General features: G+C 54.2%; 2 protein-coding genes across 2 annotated transcripts; one reads left to right on the top strand and one right to left on the bottom strand.

Annotated features, from left to right (window-relative positions):
• Positions 1 to 1205: 1205 nt before the first annotated feature.
• LOC143949940 (acyl-coenzyme A thioesterase THEM4-like) lies at positions 1206 to 6300 on the bottom strand. Its single transcript, XM_077465184.1, has 7 exons — positions 6115 to 6300; positions 5300 to 5406; positions 3494 to 3632; positions 3251 to 3404; positions 3006 to 3116; positions 2672 to 2796; positions 1206 to 1369 (listed from the first exon to the last, which is right to left on the bottom strand). Exons 1-7 carry the CDS (start codon positions 6134 to 6136, stop codon positions 1323 to 1325), a joined length of 705 nt encoding a protein of 234 aa, XP_077321310.1. The 5' UTR covers positions 6137 to 6300; the 3' UTR covers positions 1206 to 1322.
• A 321-nt stretch (positions 6301 to 6621) lies between these two features.
• Positions 6622 to 14235, top strand: HDAC8 (histone deacetylase 8; the record flags this gene model as incomplete). The annotated part of the gene is given in 4 exon segments (XM_077465183.1): positions 6622 to 6956; positions 10098 to 10150; positions 11073 to 11203; positions 14094 to 14235. Coding segments are annotated over 4 exon segments (527 nt in total), but the record flags the coding sequence as incomplete, so codon positions are not given.
• Positions 14236 to 14893: the final 658 nt, after the last annotated feature.

Here is a 14893-nt window from a genome sequence, read left to right as displayed (position 1 = left end):
CCCTCCTCATCCTGGAGACCCTTTCTTGTCTCTATTCATCCTGGAGATCATTCCTCCTCTCTCCTCATCCTGGAGATCATTCCTCCTCTCTCCTCATCCTGGAGACCCTTTCTTGTGTCTCTTCATCCTGGAGAACCTTCCTCCTCTCTCCTCATCCTGGGGGACCCTTCCTCCTCTCTCCTCATCCTGGGGGCCATTCCTCCCTCTCTCTCATCCTGGGGGCCATTCCTCCTCTCTCCTCATCCTGGGGGCAATTCCTCCTCTCTCCTCATCCAGATCCTTGTCTCCAGGATGAGGAGAGGAGGAATTGTCTCCAGGATGAGGAGAGAGGAGGAATTGTCTCCAGGATGAGGAGAGAGGAGGAATTGTCTCCAGGATGAGGAGAGAGGAGGAATTGTCTCCAGGATGAGGAGAGAGGAGGAATTGTCTCCAGGATGAGGAGAGAGGAGGAATTGTCTCCAGGATGAGGAGAGAGGAGGAATTGTCTCCAGGATGAGGAGAGAGGAGGAATTGTCTCCAGGATGAGGAGAGAGGAGGAATTGTCTCCAGGATGAGGAGAGAGGAGGAATTGTCTCCAGGATGAGGAGAGAGGAGGAATTGTCTCCAGGATGAGGAGAGAGGAGGAATTGTCTCCAGGATGAGGAGAGATGAGGAATGGTGTCCAGGATGAGGAGAGATGAGGAATGGTGTCCAGGATGAGGAGTAGGAATGGTCTTCAGGGTGAGAAGAGGAGAGGAGGAATGGTCCCCAGCATGAGGAGTAGGAATGGTCCTCAGGGTGAGAAGAGAGGAGGAATGGTTCCCAGCATGAGGAGAGAGGATGAATGGTTCCCTCGAAGAGGCAAAAGGAGTTATGTTCCCCAGGATGAGGAGAGGAGGAACGGTCCCCAGGATGAAGCGAGAGGAGGAACGGTCCCGAGGATGAAGCGAGAGGAGGAACGGTCCCCAGGATGAAGAAGATACAATGAAGGTATTTGCAACCACTTGAAATGCTGTGAAAATATTTTCTGTATTTATTCAGTTTAAATAAACGTCACATACAATAATTATGAACGATTATTAATTACATTTGGTTGGGAGGAGTCAAAGAACAGGGCTGTACAAAAACGGGTACATGGTGGGGGCGGGTTTGAGGTCATTGCACCTAGAAAAAAGGGACCGCTACAAAAGATCAATCCAAGAGAGCGGTGAGTACATTATCAGGAGGGTTTCTATGGTACGGGATCTGCTGCCCTCTAGTGACAGACAGGATACATTACAGTACAAAGTGCAGCTGCCAACCAACAGAATCTGTAACATTTCCTGAGGTCTGAGATGTGCAAATTATAGTCGGGCTTCAGATTCTCCTGACTTCAACATAACGTACAAAGCTGGAGGAGAGAAAAAAAAAAGTGTAAATTGTCAGAACAACAACAAGAGCAACAGAAAAGGCAGAGGAGGGAGGAGGAGGAGGAATGAGAGAGGAGCAGCAACAGAAACAGCAGACAAGAAACCGGAATGGCAGAGAAGGAGGGAGAGAGGAGCAGCAACAGGATCAGCAGACAACAGGGATGGCAGAGGAGGGAGAGAGGAGCAGTGACAGGAACAGCAGACAAACAGGAGTGGCAGAGGAGCAACGCTAGGAATGGCAGAGAAGGAAAGAGGAGCAGCAACAGGAACGGCAGAGGAGCAGCGACAGGAACAGCAGACAAGAAACAAGAGGAATGGCAGAGGAGCAAAGCCAGGAACGGGAAAGAGGGAGAGAGGAGCAGCACCAGGAATGGCAGAGGAGGGAGAGAGAGGAGCAATGACAGAAACGGCAGAGAAGCAACGTCAGGAACAGCAGACAATGAAGAGGAACAGCAGAGGAGCAACGTCGGGAGCAATGACAGGAGAGACAGAGGCGGAGCAGCAACAGAGGAACGGCAGAGAAGAAGGAGAGGAGCAGCAACAAGGAGGGACAGAGGAGCAATGTCAGGAATGGCAGAGGAGCAGCAACAGGAACAGCAGAGGAGCAACAAAGGAGCAGTGTCAGGACCAGCAGACAAGAAACAAACAAAAAGGAATGGCAGAGGAGCAATGACAGGATTGGCAACGACCGGAACGGCAGACGAGCAGCGACAGGAACAACAGACAAGAAACAAGAGGAATGGCAGAGGAGCAATGCTAGGAACGGCAGAGAAGGAGGGAGAGAGGAGCAGCAACAGCAGGGACAGAGGAGCAACAACAGAGGAGCAACACCAGGAATGACAGAGGAAGAGAGGAGCAATAACAGAAACGGCAGAGAAGCAACGTCAGGAACAGCAGACAATGAAGAGGAACAGCAGAGGAGCAACGTCGGGAGCAATGACAGGAGAGACAGAGGAGGAGCAGCAACAGAGGAACGGCAGACAAGAAGGAGAGAGGAGCAGCAACAAGAAGGGACAGAGGAGCAATGTCAGGAATGGCAGAGGGGCAGCAACAGGAACAGCAGACAAGAAACAGGAATGGCAGCGGAGCAACGCCAGCACCGGCAGAGGAGCAACAAAGGAGCAGAGTCAGGAACAGCAGACAAGAAACAGGAATGGCAGAGGAGGAGGGACAGAAGAGCAATGACAGGAGCGACAGATCAGAAACCACAGATGAGTGACAGGAGAGACAAGAGAGGAAGGAATGGAGTTACAGAATGAAGATTTCCCAGCAGTAGTCCTCACCGGTGGCCTCGCTGTGAAGCACAGCGCTGTCATGACTGCGGACCTGGCATCTGGTGTAGACTTTCTGACCGTCGACCTTCTCCACTCGGCTGTCTATGAGGACTGTGGATCCCAGAGGAATCGGACTACAGACACAAAGAGAACCTCATTACACCTCTCTGCTATCACAGCTTCAGAACATCAACAACTCCTACCCCCCCCCCCCCCGCGAGAGTCTCCCCAATATTATTCTTCCCCTGTCACTACCACATCATCACCGCCGGCCATCGATTGTACAATCTCCTGACAACCATGTAGTGTCAGGTAGGTCCTCTTCTCCCCCCTGGGCGCTTACCTCCGATAGTCGAGGTTCAGGTTGGCGGTCATAGCCGGTCCGATGCCGTTTACAATTCCCGCCCCCACGGTGGAGTCTACGATGGTGGCGATGCAGCCCCCGTGTGTGTACCTAGAAGAAGGCAAGAGGGGACGCGAGAGGTGGAAGGAGAACAAGGAGAGCCCGAGGAACCAAAGGATTCTGGTTAGGGTAGGCTCTGCGAAGAAAAAAAAAAAGAAAAAAAAAAAAAAGAAAATAACGCTCACCCTGCGAGGCCCCCCAGATAGGGCCCGGGCTGGAATATGCAGACTGTCCTCTTCTCCGCCTCGTTATAGAACATACAATACTCGAAGCCGATTCCTTCCTGATCCAGGTTCCTGGTGAAGAAACGAGTTTCCCCGTCGGCCTCCAGGCTCATACCTGTACAGGAGGAGGTCAGAGGTCACCAGAGGAGCTTACACTCTAATGTCATCCCCCACCACAGCCAAACACTATTCTTATTCTTGTACTCGATCTGCTGCCAGCGAACTCCTCGTAGGAGGGAAGTCTCCTCCAGCTCGGGTCTCGGCTCAGCTCCTCGTACAGCCTCTTGGTTTCGGGGTTCCAGGTGGGGTTGGGCACGGCGTAGTCCCGCGGTTGGAGGGCGGCCTGCAGATTTAAAAATAAATAAATAAACAGATGTCAGACCTGTGCCCTTCGCTTTGGCTTTTCTATGATTGGGAGGGTTAAAAAGAAGACATTCTGGGTGGAGTCTTTGGTGGATATTCAGCCTATAGGAAGCAGATGTTTGGGATCACCTCCCACTGACAGCGATCACCGTCCCGCGGTCAGGGTGTGAGCGGCACTAGAGGTGTGTGCAGAACATTCAAATTTCTTACGTTACCAAATTTTGGTTTCAGAATTTTAGTTAAAAATTTTAATTTTGTTTATTCATTTTCTGACGGATTCCACAATTTTTTGAAAAACAATTTGAACTCGTAAAAAACAAAAAATAAAAAAAACAAAAAACAATACAAAACAAAACCCAAAACAAAACACAAACACCACACGATCAATGATTCAAATTCTGTGTGAAGAAATAGCTGGTTGCTAAGGATCGGGCTGGGGGCGCCGTCCGCCACGTCCTTAGCAACCGACGACTCGTTGGCTGTCAGCGGGATTCCCCACTGACAGCTGAAACGTAAAAACAAATGAGTGCTGGCAATAGAAAATCCTGGAAAAAAAAACAAACCCCCCCCCCCAACAACCAACCCTGCATGGGCACCAGCCCCCCCCCCCCCCCCCCGATGGGGAAGAGGAATAAAAAAAAAAAAAAAAAAAAGCATAGGGGTCCGGACCTTTATCCAAGCATGCAACCCAGGAAAGGGGGAAGGGGGGGTGTATGAGCAAGTGCCCCCCCACCCCAAACCATACCAGGTCACCATACCAGGGCCCTGCCCTAAGCACCATGCTGATGGGGACAAGGGCCTCTTTCCAACAACCCTGGCTGGTGGTTGTGGGGGGGGGACCCCAGATCCCGCCCTACCCACCTATGTGAATGAGTATGGTGTACATAGATCAAAAATAGTAAATAAAAAGTCCCCCCCAGGCCCTTATCCGATGCAGACCGGGGGGCAGGCAAGGAAAGGGGGGGGGGGGGGGGTATTGGCAAAAAAACAAAGGAGTCCCCCCCAGATCCCACACTACCTCCAACTATGTGAATGAGTATGAGGTACGTAGTACCCCTACCCTTTCCACCCCAAAAAATTTAAAAATAAATAAAAACCCCTTTCGAACGCTCCACGCTGTTGAATGTCCGACGGTTCTTACATGGCTAAGGGGTGGCCCCGCCCCTGTGACATCACCAACCAGGTAACGCTGGGCTGTTGATGTCACAAAGGGGGTGGGGTGTTTTACATTTCAGCCAGTAGGGAAGCCCGCTGACAGCTGATGACTCATTGGTTGTTAAGGAGGCGGCGGCGGCCACCCCCCCCCTTTAGCAACCAGCTATTTCTTGACACAGGATTCGAATCGGTTGACCTTTTTGTTTCTCCCCCTCCCCCCAAACGATCCGAATCCAAGTCGTACATAAATAATTTGGAATGGGTGAGAAAACGATGAACGTAAATTAAATTTCAACAAAAATGTGTTACCATTTCATCTCCGAGATTCAGATACATCCGAATGGCTACAAATGTATCCAAATTTATATCCAGAGAGGCATAGTGTCTATGGGGCTCCGTCCGGCAGCAGAGCGCGCACATTAGGTGGCATGCCCCTCCCCCACTGGGGACACTCCAGGCGGTTAACCCCTCCCCCAACCAATCAGTACTCACAGGGAATAGGTGTTCATGCTCTACCCTGGCGGCGGCGGCGGTGGAGGCGTGGCGGCAGACGGCAGCGCCGCCCTGGATGATCCTGGAGATTTCGTACAGCATGGTGCCTGAGAGAGGAGACAGGAAGGAGATGAGACGGGGACACCGACATCAATCTATACATTATCCCCCACACTGGAGGAGTACTACATATCCCAGCATGTCCCCCCCCCCCCACACACACACACACACACACACACACACACACACACACACACACACACCAGAGCACTACCTATCCCAGCATGTCCCCTCCCCCACACCAGAGCACTACATATCCCAGCATGTCCCCTCCCCCACACCAGAGCACTACATATCGCAGCATGTCCCGTCCCCCCACACCGGAGCACTACATATCCCAGCATGTCCCCTCCCCCACACCGGAGCACTACATATCCCAGCATGTCCCCTCCCCCACACCAGAGCACTACATATCCCAGCATGTCCCCCTCCCCCACACCAGAGCACTACATATCGCAGCATGTCCCGTCCCCCCACACCGGAGCACTACATATCCCAGCATGTCCCCTCCCCCACACCGGAGCACTACATATCCCAGCATGCTCTGTGTATCCTTCCTCCACCTAGAACTGAACTACAAAGTCCCAGCAAAGCCCACAAGCTCCAGAACTCAGCCCCCCCTCACCTGCTGGGAGTTGTGATTCTTTTGCTGCTTTAGACCAAAACAGCTCCTCTGCCCACCTCCTCTCCAAACCCCTTCCATTCCACCAATGTCCCTTTTATCAGCATCTTCCAGGACTCGTCTCTATTCACACCTGTCCCTGATTCCGGAGACATTTTCCTGAAGCCTCCGCCTGGAGAAAATCTCCGCCCACTTGAGTATGATTTTTCACCACCACTTAATATTCAGAGGCATGTTATTAGGGTGGGCGGGGCTGCTGCTGACGTCCTGAGCATCTGTTCAGCTCCGCCCGCCCACCCGCAAGTCTCCGCCCACTCGAGGCTATAATTTTTCTCCACCGTGAGAATAAATCTACAGCGCATGCGCTGTTAAGGGCAGGGGATTGACACATGCGCAGTAAAGGCCCGCCGTCAGCTGTGCGAATGACGTAGCCTCACCGGAAGTGACGGGGTGAGCGAAAATCACGGGTCGCATGAAATTTTACAACACCGGGCCAATGTAAACAAAGAACACGTGACAAAGTCGACTTCCTGTGTTTGTTCCGCCCACTTCCTGTAATAACACAGATAACGTGACACAGCTGACTTCCGGGACGTGCTCCGCCCACTACTTTCTCTTTGCACGCCCATTTTCCCTGATAACCCGATTGTGCATAGGTCGAGGATTTTTTTTTTTTTTTTACCACACCGGAGATCGTGATATCGCGACTTGGCGTGTAGTCTCCGCCCACCTTCCCTGTCCCCGCCCACTTTGTATAAACAGATTTGTGTGCAGATGCTCCACCCACTCTCAGTTCTCACGCCTCACCCCCCCCCCTTTCCCCACGACGTCACGTCCGGTCCCTCTGGTGGATTGGAAGTAGTAGGGAAGCGTTTGTGTTATCTCCTCATGGAAGAGAGACTTCCTCCGGTCTACATCTACAGTCGCGAATATGTGACTCTGTGTGACAGTCTGCAGAGCAAAGTGCCCCGACGGGTAAATGGGGGATGAGAGTGGGGTGTTGGTGGAATGGGGGGATAGGAAATGGGGGGACGGGGCAGGACGGTACAGAAAATGGGATTGGGGTATTTGAAATGGGGAAGAGGGGGGGTGTCGGTACAAGGAATGGGGGGACTGGGGCAGGTCAGTACAGGAAATGGGGGGGACGGGGGCAGGTGGTCAGGAGAGGAAATGAGGGGGTAGGAGTAGGATGTCGGTAGTGGGAAATGTGGGGTGGGGTGGTGGTATTGGGGTGTCGGTAGAGGAAATTGGGGGGTGGGGTGTCGGTAGAGGAAAAGGGCGGGGATAGGAAATAGGGGAAGGAGGGTGTCAGTGCAGGAAGGTACAGGAAATGGGAGTGGGGTGTCGGTACGGGAAATGGGGGGGGGGGGTATGAAATGGGGAAGGGGGGTGTCAGTGCAGGAAATAGGGGGACCAGGGCAGGTCAGTACAGGAAATGGGGCGGACGGGGACAGGTGGTCGGTAGAGGAAATGATGGGGTAGGAGTAGGGTGTCGGTAGAGGAAATGATGGGGTAGGAGTAGGGTGTCGGTAGAGGAAATGATGGGGTGGGGTGTCGGTAGAGGAGATGGTGGGGTGGGGGTGTTGGTAGAGGAGATGGTGGGGTGGGGGTGTTGGTAGAGGAGATGGTGGGGTGGGAAATGGGCAAGGCAAGTGGGTGTCAGTGCAGGGGACGGGGGCAGGTGGTCTGTACAGGAAATGGGGGGGGGGGGGGTGGGAGTGGTGTGTAAGGTAGAGGAAATGGCATAGGAATTGGGGAAGGAGGGGGGTGTCCATAAAGAATAGACGGGAACAGGTGGTCGTTAAAGGAAATGAGGGGGTAGGGTGTCGGGAGAGGAAATGTGGGGTGTCGGTAGAGGAAAGGGGGGTGTTGGTAGAGGAAAGGGGGGGACAGGGCAGGTCGGTACAGGAAATGGGGGTGGGGGTGTTGGGAGTGGGGTGTCGGTACAGGAAATGGGGGGCGATAGGAAATGGGCAAGGGGGGTGTCAGTGCAGGAAATGGGTGTGCGGGGACAGGTCGGTACAGGAGATGGGGGCAAGTGGTCGGTACAGAAACTGGGGGGGTGAGAGTGGGGTGTTGGTAAAGGAAAATGGGGGGACAGGAGGGGGGTGTCAGTACAAGGAAATGGGGGACGAGGGCAGGTGGTCTGTACAGGAACTGGGGGGGTGGGAGTGTTGTGTCGGTACAGGAAATGGGGGGGGGGTGGGGGCAGGTGGTCTGTACAGGAAATAGGGGGGTGGGAGTGGGGTGTAAAAGGAAATGGGATAGTAAATGGGGATGGGAGTGTCAGTAAAGAATATGGGGGGGACGGGGGCAGGTCAGTACAGGAAATGGGGGCGGCAGGTGGTCGGTACAGGAACTGGGGGGGTGGGAGTGGCGTGTCGGTACAGGAAATGGGGGGCAGGAGGGGGGGTGTCGGTACAGGAAATGGGGGGGACAGGAGCTGGGTGTCGGTACAGGAAATGGGGGGGGGGGGGGGTGGGAGTGGGGTGTAAGGTAGAGGAAATGGGATAGCAAATGAGGAAGGGGGTGTCAAAGAATATGGGGGGGCGTGGGCAGGTCGATACAGGAAATGGGGGGGGGGGGGGTTGCAGGTGGTCGGTAGAGGAAATGGGTGGACAGGAGGGGGGTGTCGGTAGAGGAAATGGGTGGACAGGAGGGGGGTGTCGGTAGAGGAAATGGGTGGACAGGAGGGGGGGTGTCGGTAGAGGAAATGGGTGGACAGGAGGGGGGGTGTCGGTAGAGGAAATGGGTGGACAGGAGGGGGGGGTGTCGGTAGAGGAAATGGGTGGACAGGAGGGGGGTGTCGGTAGAGGAAATGGGTGGACAGGAGGGGGGTGTCGGTAGAGGAAATGGGTGGACAGGAGGGGGGTGTCGGTAGAGGAAATGGGTGGACAGGAGGGGGGGTGTCGGTAGAGGAAATGGGTGGACAGGAGGGGGGTGTCGGTAGAGGAAATGGGTGGACAGGAGGGGGGGTGTCGGTAGAGGAAATGGGTGGACAGGAGGGGGGGTGTCGGTAGAGGAAATGGGTGGACAGGAGGGGGGTGTCGGTAGAGGAAATGGGTGGACAGGAGGGGGGGTGTCGGTAGAGGAAATGGGTGGACAGGAGGGGGGGTGTCGGTAGAGGAAATGGGTGGACAGGAGGGGGGGTGTCGGTAGAGGAAATGGGTGGACAGGAGGGGGGGTGTCGGTAGAGGAAATGGGTGGACAGGAGGGGGGGTGTCGGTAGAGGAAATGGGTGGACAGGAGGGGGGGTGTCGGTAGAGGAAATGGGTGGACAGGAGGGGGGGTGTCGGTAGAGGAAATGGGTGGACAGGAGGGGGGGTGTCGGTAGAGGAAATGGGTGGACAGGAGGGGGGGTGTCGGTAGAGGAAATGGGTGGACAGGAGGGGGGGTGTCGGTAGAGGAAATGGGTGGACAGGAGGGGGGGTGTCGGTAGAGGAAATGGGTGGACAGGAGGGGGGTGTCGGTAGAGGAAATGGGTGGACAGGAGGGGGGGTGTCGGTAGAGGAAATGGGTGGACAGGAGGGGGGGTGTCGGTAGAGGAAATGGGTGGACAGGAGGGGGGGTGTCGGTAGAGGAAATGGGTGGACAGGAGGGGGGGTGTCGGTAGAGGAAATGGGTGGACAGGAGGGGGGTGTCGGTAGAGGAAATGGGTGGACAGGAGGGGGTGTCGGTAGAGGAAATGGGGGGACAGGAGGGGGGTGTTGGTACAAGAAATGGGGGCATGGGAGTTGGGTGTCGGTAGAGAAATGGGGGGGGTAGGGAAGGGGGTGTCAGTGCAGGAAATGGGGGGACAGGGGCAGGTCGGTACAGGAAATGGGGGGGGGGGGTATATCAGTGTAGGAAATGGGAGGGGAGTGGTCGGTTCAGGAATTGGGGGAGGGGGGGGAGGCGGGGGCACAGGAGAGTGTGTTGGTAAAAGAAATGGTGGGGTCAGGAGAGGGGGTGTTAGTACGGGAAATTAGGGGGAACAGAACAGGAAAATGGGAGGACAGGAGGAGAAGTGTCACTGTAGGAAATGGGGGTGTGGTCTGTACAGGAAATGGACAGGCACCTTGTTTTAGTTTGCTCTCTATAATGACTTTGTATAATAATGTCTCCTGTGTGTTCCAGGCCAGTATGGTGCACTCCCTGATAGAAGCCTATGGACTCCTCAGTCACATGAGGTGAGTTGGGGGAGGAACTTAAGGCCCCATGCACACGAGACGCCGGTGCAAACTCTGCTGGACACGTTTTTAAAAGCTGAAACCGGCCTTTAGAAATGCCTGTTTTGTGCCGATTTTTACTGCGTCTAGAAGCGTTTAGTTAAGCTAACATCATAGACCCTCCCCAAGCTCAAAAAAACAGTATTAACTATTTCAGACATTTTGTGAGACCATATTAAGTAGCAGCAGCTGTGAGAGCAGCAGTGTACTTAGCGTGTCACTTGCCGCGTCACCTGCCACAAGTTGTGGATTGTCGACTTGCCGCGTCACCTGCCTCGTCACTTGCCACAAGTTGTGGATTGTCCACTTGCAATTGCAATTTTTTTTATTGTTCATCATTTGCCATAATTTAAAGTCACTTTTAAAAACACTTATAAACGAAAACGCGATATCCGCGTCTTGCGTCTGAACCCATTTTGTGGCTTCTGGAAAAACGAGGTTAAACGCAACTGCATAAAAACGGCAAAAAACAAGACTGTCTACATGGACACATAGGATAACATTGAATGCCTGTTCACAATCCCTTGTAGAATGTAGATTGAGCTGCCCATGCACAGGCAGCGCCTGTGTTCCTGAGGATGTCTGCACTCCTGTGCATGTATGGGAGTGATGTCATCCCCTGCTGGCCGATGAAGACGTCTGAAGATCAACATGAGACGCTATCCCTTCCTATCGGTGCGATGATCAATGACAAATATTCAGGTCTAGAGGAAGGTTACTTTAAGTGTCAGTTCAATTTTTCAGAATAAAATGGTACGGTGAGCGAACACTGCACACCCCATTTAGTCACTTTGTTGCCCTATTTTGTTTCACTCTTTTTTTTTTTTTTTTTTTTTCTTGTGCGGTGTCGTAACATGTGGAAATCCTCCTCTTGCTCCTACAGGGTTGTAAAGCCTCGAGTCGCCACCATGGAGGAAATGGCGACTTTCCACACCGATTCCTATTTGGAGCACCTTCGTAAGGTCAGCGAAGAAGGTGATAACGATGATCCGGAGACTCTTGAATATGGCCTTGGTAAGTATTGTAGGACACACGAGGTGTATTGGAAGCGGCGTCACGTTTGACCAGGCTTTGGACATGTAAATGTGTACATATTCGTAGGAAGTCCTCACTGACCTATGTAGATACGGACACTGCGGAGCAATCCGTCATAAAATTTTAGCACAAGCACTGAGGTCGTTTACTTTAGTAGCTCAGCTCACCCTGCTTTTCCTTTCTAGAAGTGACTCTGCCGTTAAGTTCCTCTTTTTCTGCAGCAACTCCGCCTTCCTCTGGGGGTGGCGGACCTGTGTAATGTAAAGGGGGTCCAGATGTCTGTGGGCTTTGTAATGTAAAGGGGTCCAGAGGTACCGGGGCTTTGTAATGTAAAACAGAACAAAAATATTACGGCGCACACATGCAAAACTAACATTTACCTCCTGCATGTGTGCGCTGTAATATTTTTGTTCTGTTGTATGGTCTTATGGCAGCACCATCTTTATGCATTTTTTTTAGGGTGTGCCCCCCAAATATCTTTGTGTAATGTAAAGGGGTCCAGAGGTGTGATGGCTGTCTAATGGAAAGGGGGTCAAGAGGTGCGGGGGCTGTGTAATGTAAATGGGGTCCAGCTACTATCCCCATGACTAAGCTCCTTTAGAAGTTTTTAAAATGTCACCTATGGAGATTTTATGTACCATAGCTTGTCATCATTCCACGAGTGTGCGCGATTTTAAAACATAACATGGAGGTGGGGGGTGCCCTTTTGCAGGTGGGGCTGTGTAATGTAAAGGGGTCCAGAAGTGTGTGGGCTTTGTAATGTAAAGGGGTCCAGAGTTATGGCGGCTGTGTAATGGAAAGGGGGTCCAGAGGTACAGGGGTTGTGTAATGGAAAGGGGGTCCAGAGATACAGGGGTTGTGTAATGGAAAGGGGGTACGGGGGTTGTGTATGGAAAGGGGGTACGGGGGTTGTGTACTGGGAAAGGGGTCCAGAGGTACGGGGGTTGTGTACTGGAAAGGGGTCCAGAGGTACGGGGGCTGTGTACTGGAAAGGGGTCCAGAGGTACGGGGGCTGTGTACTGGAAAGGGGTCCAGAGGTACGGGGGCTGTGTACTGGAAAGGGGTCCAGAGGTACGGGGGCGGCTCTGTACTGGAAAGGGGTCCAGAGGTGCGGGGGGGCTCTGTACTGGAAAGGGGTCCAGAGGTGCGGGGGGGGGGGCTCTGTACTGGAAAGGGGTCCAGAGGTGCGGGGGGGGGGCTCTGTACTGGAAAGGGGTCCAGAGGTGCGGGGGGGGGGCTCTGTACTGGAAAGGGGTCCAGAGGTGCGGGGGGGGCTCTGTACTGGAAAGGGGTCCAGAGGTGCGGGGGGGCGCTCTGTACTGGAAAGGGGTCCAGAGGTGCGGGGGGGGGGCCCTGTACTGGAAAGGGGTCCAGAGGGTGCGGGGGGGCGCTCTGTACTGGAAAGGGGTCCAGAGGTGCGGGGGGGGGGGCCTCTGTACTGGAAAGGGGCCCAGAGGTGCGAGGGGGGCTCTGTACTGGAAAGGGGTCCAGAGGTGCGGGGGGCGCTCTGTACTGGAAAGGGGTCCAGAGGTGCGGGGGGGGGGGCCTCTGTACTGGAAAGGGGCCCAGAGGTGCGAGGGGGGCTCTGTACTGGAAAGGGGTCCAGAGGTGCGGGGGGGGGCTCTGTACTGGAAAGGGGTCCAGAGGTGCGGGGGGGCCTCTGTACTGAAAGGGGGTCCAGAGGTGCGGGGGGGGGGCTCTGTACTGGAAAGGGGTCCAGAGGTGCGGGGGGGGGGCTCTGTACTGGAAAGGGGTCCAGAGGTGCGGGGGGGGGCTCTGTACTGGAAAGGGGTCCAGAGGTGCGGGGGGGGGGGCTCTGTACTGGAAAGGGGTCCAGAGGTGCGGGGGGGGGGGCTCTGTACTGGAAAGGGGTCCAGAGGTGCGGGGGGGGGCTCTGTACTGGAAAGGGGTCCAGAGGTGCGGGGGGGGGGCTCTGTACTGGAAAGGGTCCAGAGGTGCGGGGGGGGGGCTCTGTACTGGAAAGGGGTCCAGAGGTGCGGGGGGGGGGCTCTGTACTGGAAAGGGGTCCAGAGGTGCGGGGGGGGGGCTCTGTACTGGAAAGGGGTCCAGAGGTGCGGGGGGGGGGCTCTGTACTGGAAAGGGGTCCAGAGGTGCGGGGGGGGGGGCTCTGTACTGGAAAGGGGTCCAGAGGTGCGGGGGGGGGGCTCTGTACTGGAAAGGGGTCCAGAGGTGCGGGGGGGGGGCTCTGTACTGGAAAGGGGTCCAGAGGTGCGGGGGGGGGGGGCTCTGTACTGGAAAGGGGTCCAGAGGTGCGGGGGGGGGGCTCTGTACTGGAAAGGGGTCCAGAGGTGCGGGGGGGGGGGGCTCTGTACTGGAAAGGGGTCCCAGAGGTGCGGGGGGGGGGGCTCTGTACTGGAAAGGGGTCCAGAGGTGCGGGGGGGGGGGGCTCTGTACTGGAAAGGGGTCCAGAGGTGCGGGGGGGGGGCTCTGTACTGGAAAGGGGTCCAGAGGTGCGGGGGGGGGGCTCTGTACTGGAAAGGGGTCCAGAGGTGCGGGGGGGGGCTCTGTACTGGAAAGGGGTCCAGAGGTGCGGGGGGGCTCTGTACTGGAAAGGGGTCCAGAGGTGCGGGGGGGGGGGGGGCTCTGTACTGGAAAGGGGTCCAGGAGGTGCGGGGGGGGGGGGGCTCTGTACTGGAAAGGGGTCCAGAGGTGCGGGGGGGGGCTCTGTAATGTGAAAGGGTCCAGATATTATCTTTATTAGCAGGTGATTGTGGCCCTCCATGCATTCACATGCACTAAATATGGCCCTTAAGTGGATAAAGGTCGCTGACCCCTGAACTAGGTTTTAATGAAAGTTGTTTACTCTACTATTTACATTCTGACTATGGTAACATTTTATCCTTTGCAGGTTATGACTGCCCCATCACTGAAGGTATCTTTGATTATGCAGCTGCTGTGGGAGGAGCCACGTTAACTGCAGTTGAACAGCTATTGGAAGGCAAAGCCCGTATTGCTATTAACTGGCCAGGAGGGTGGCACCATGCTAAGAAGTAGGCATTGTGGGATCTCTGGGTAAATTCAACCGGACTATATCTGTTCTTGGTAGGAGATGACTGCTGTTACTATTACAAAGCTTCATTTTTATTTTCATAACATTTAAAAACCCCAAAACAACTCCGTGGCTGAAATGAAAACCTGATAAACGGCGTCCCCTATACAGAAAACCTGGATAGCTCTCGTGCTGCCAATCTCTACAGTAGTGGTGGTAAATCACCCAGAGAAGACTCTTCAAAGATAGAAATGATGATTGCCTGTTCCCCTGCTATGCTTGGCGATTATTTTCCTAAATACCCTGTGGAGTATATAATGTACAGCCCATTCTATAGAGCTGGGTGGTATGGAGCATATAACGTACAGCTGAGCAGTGGGATAATATAATATACAGTTATATTCTCCACACTGCTCAGCTTATACATTGTGCTGTACATTACATATTCCACACTGCCCAGTTCTATACAATGTGCTGTACATTATATATACCATAAAGCCCAATATACAGTAGGGCATTGCAGTGTATATAATGTACAGTGCATTGTATAGAGCTGGCCAGTGTGGAGTATATAATGTACAGCACATTGTATACAGCTGGGCAGTACGGAGTATAAAATGTAGAATAAGTTGGATAGAGCTGAGCAATGTGGACTATAT

This window comes from Lithobates pipiens, unplaced genomic scaffold (assembly GCF_037356315.1).
Source record: "Lithobates pipiens isolate NorthernLeopardFrog02 unplaced genomic scaffold, aLitPip1_a1.2 Scaffold_1, whole genome shotgun sequence".
Lineage (NCBI taxonomy): Eukaryota > Metazoa > Chordata > Amphibia > Anura > Ranidae > Lithobates > Lithobates pipiens.
Note: the sequence above shows the minus strand (reverse complement) of the source record. Positions and strands in the feature narration are given on the sequence as shown.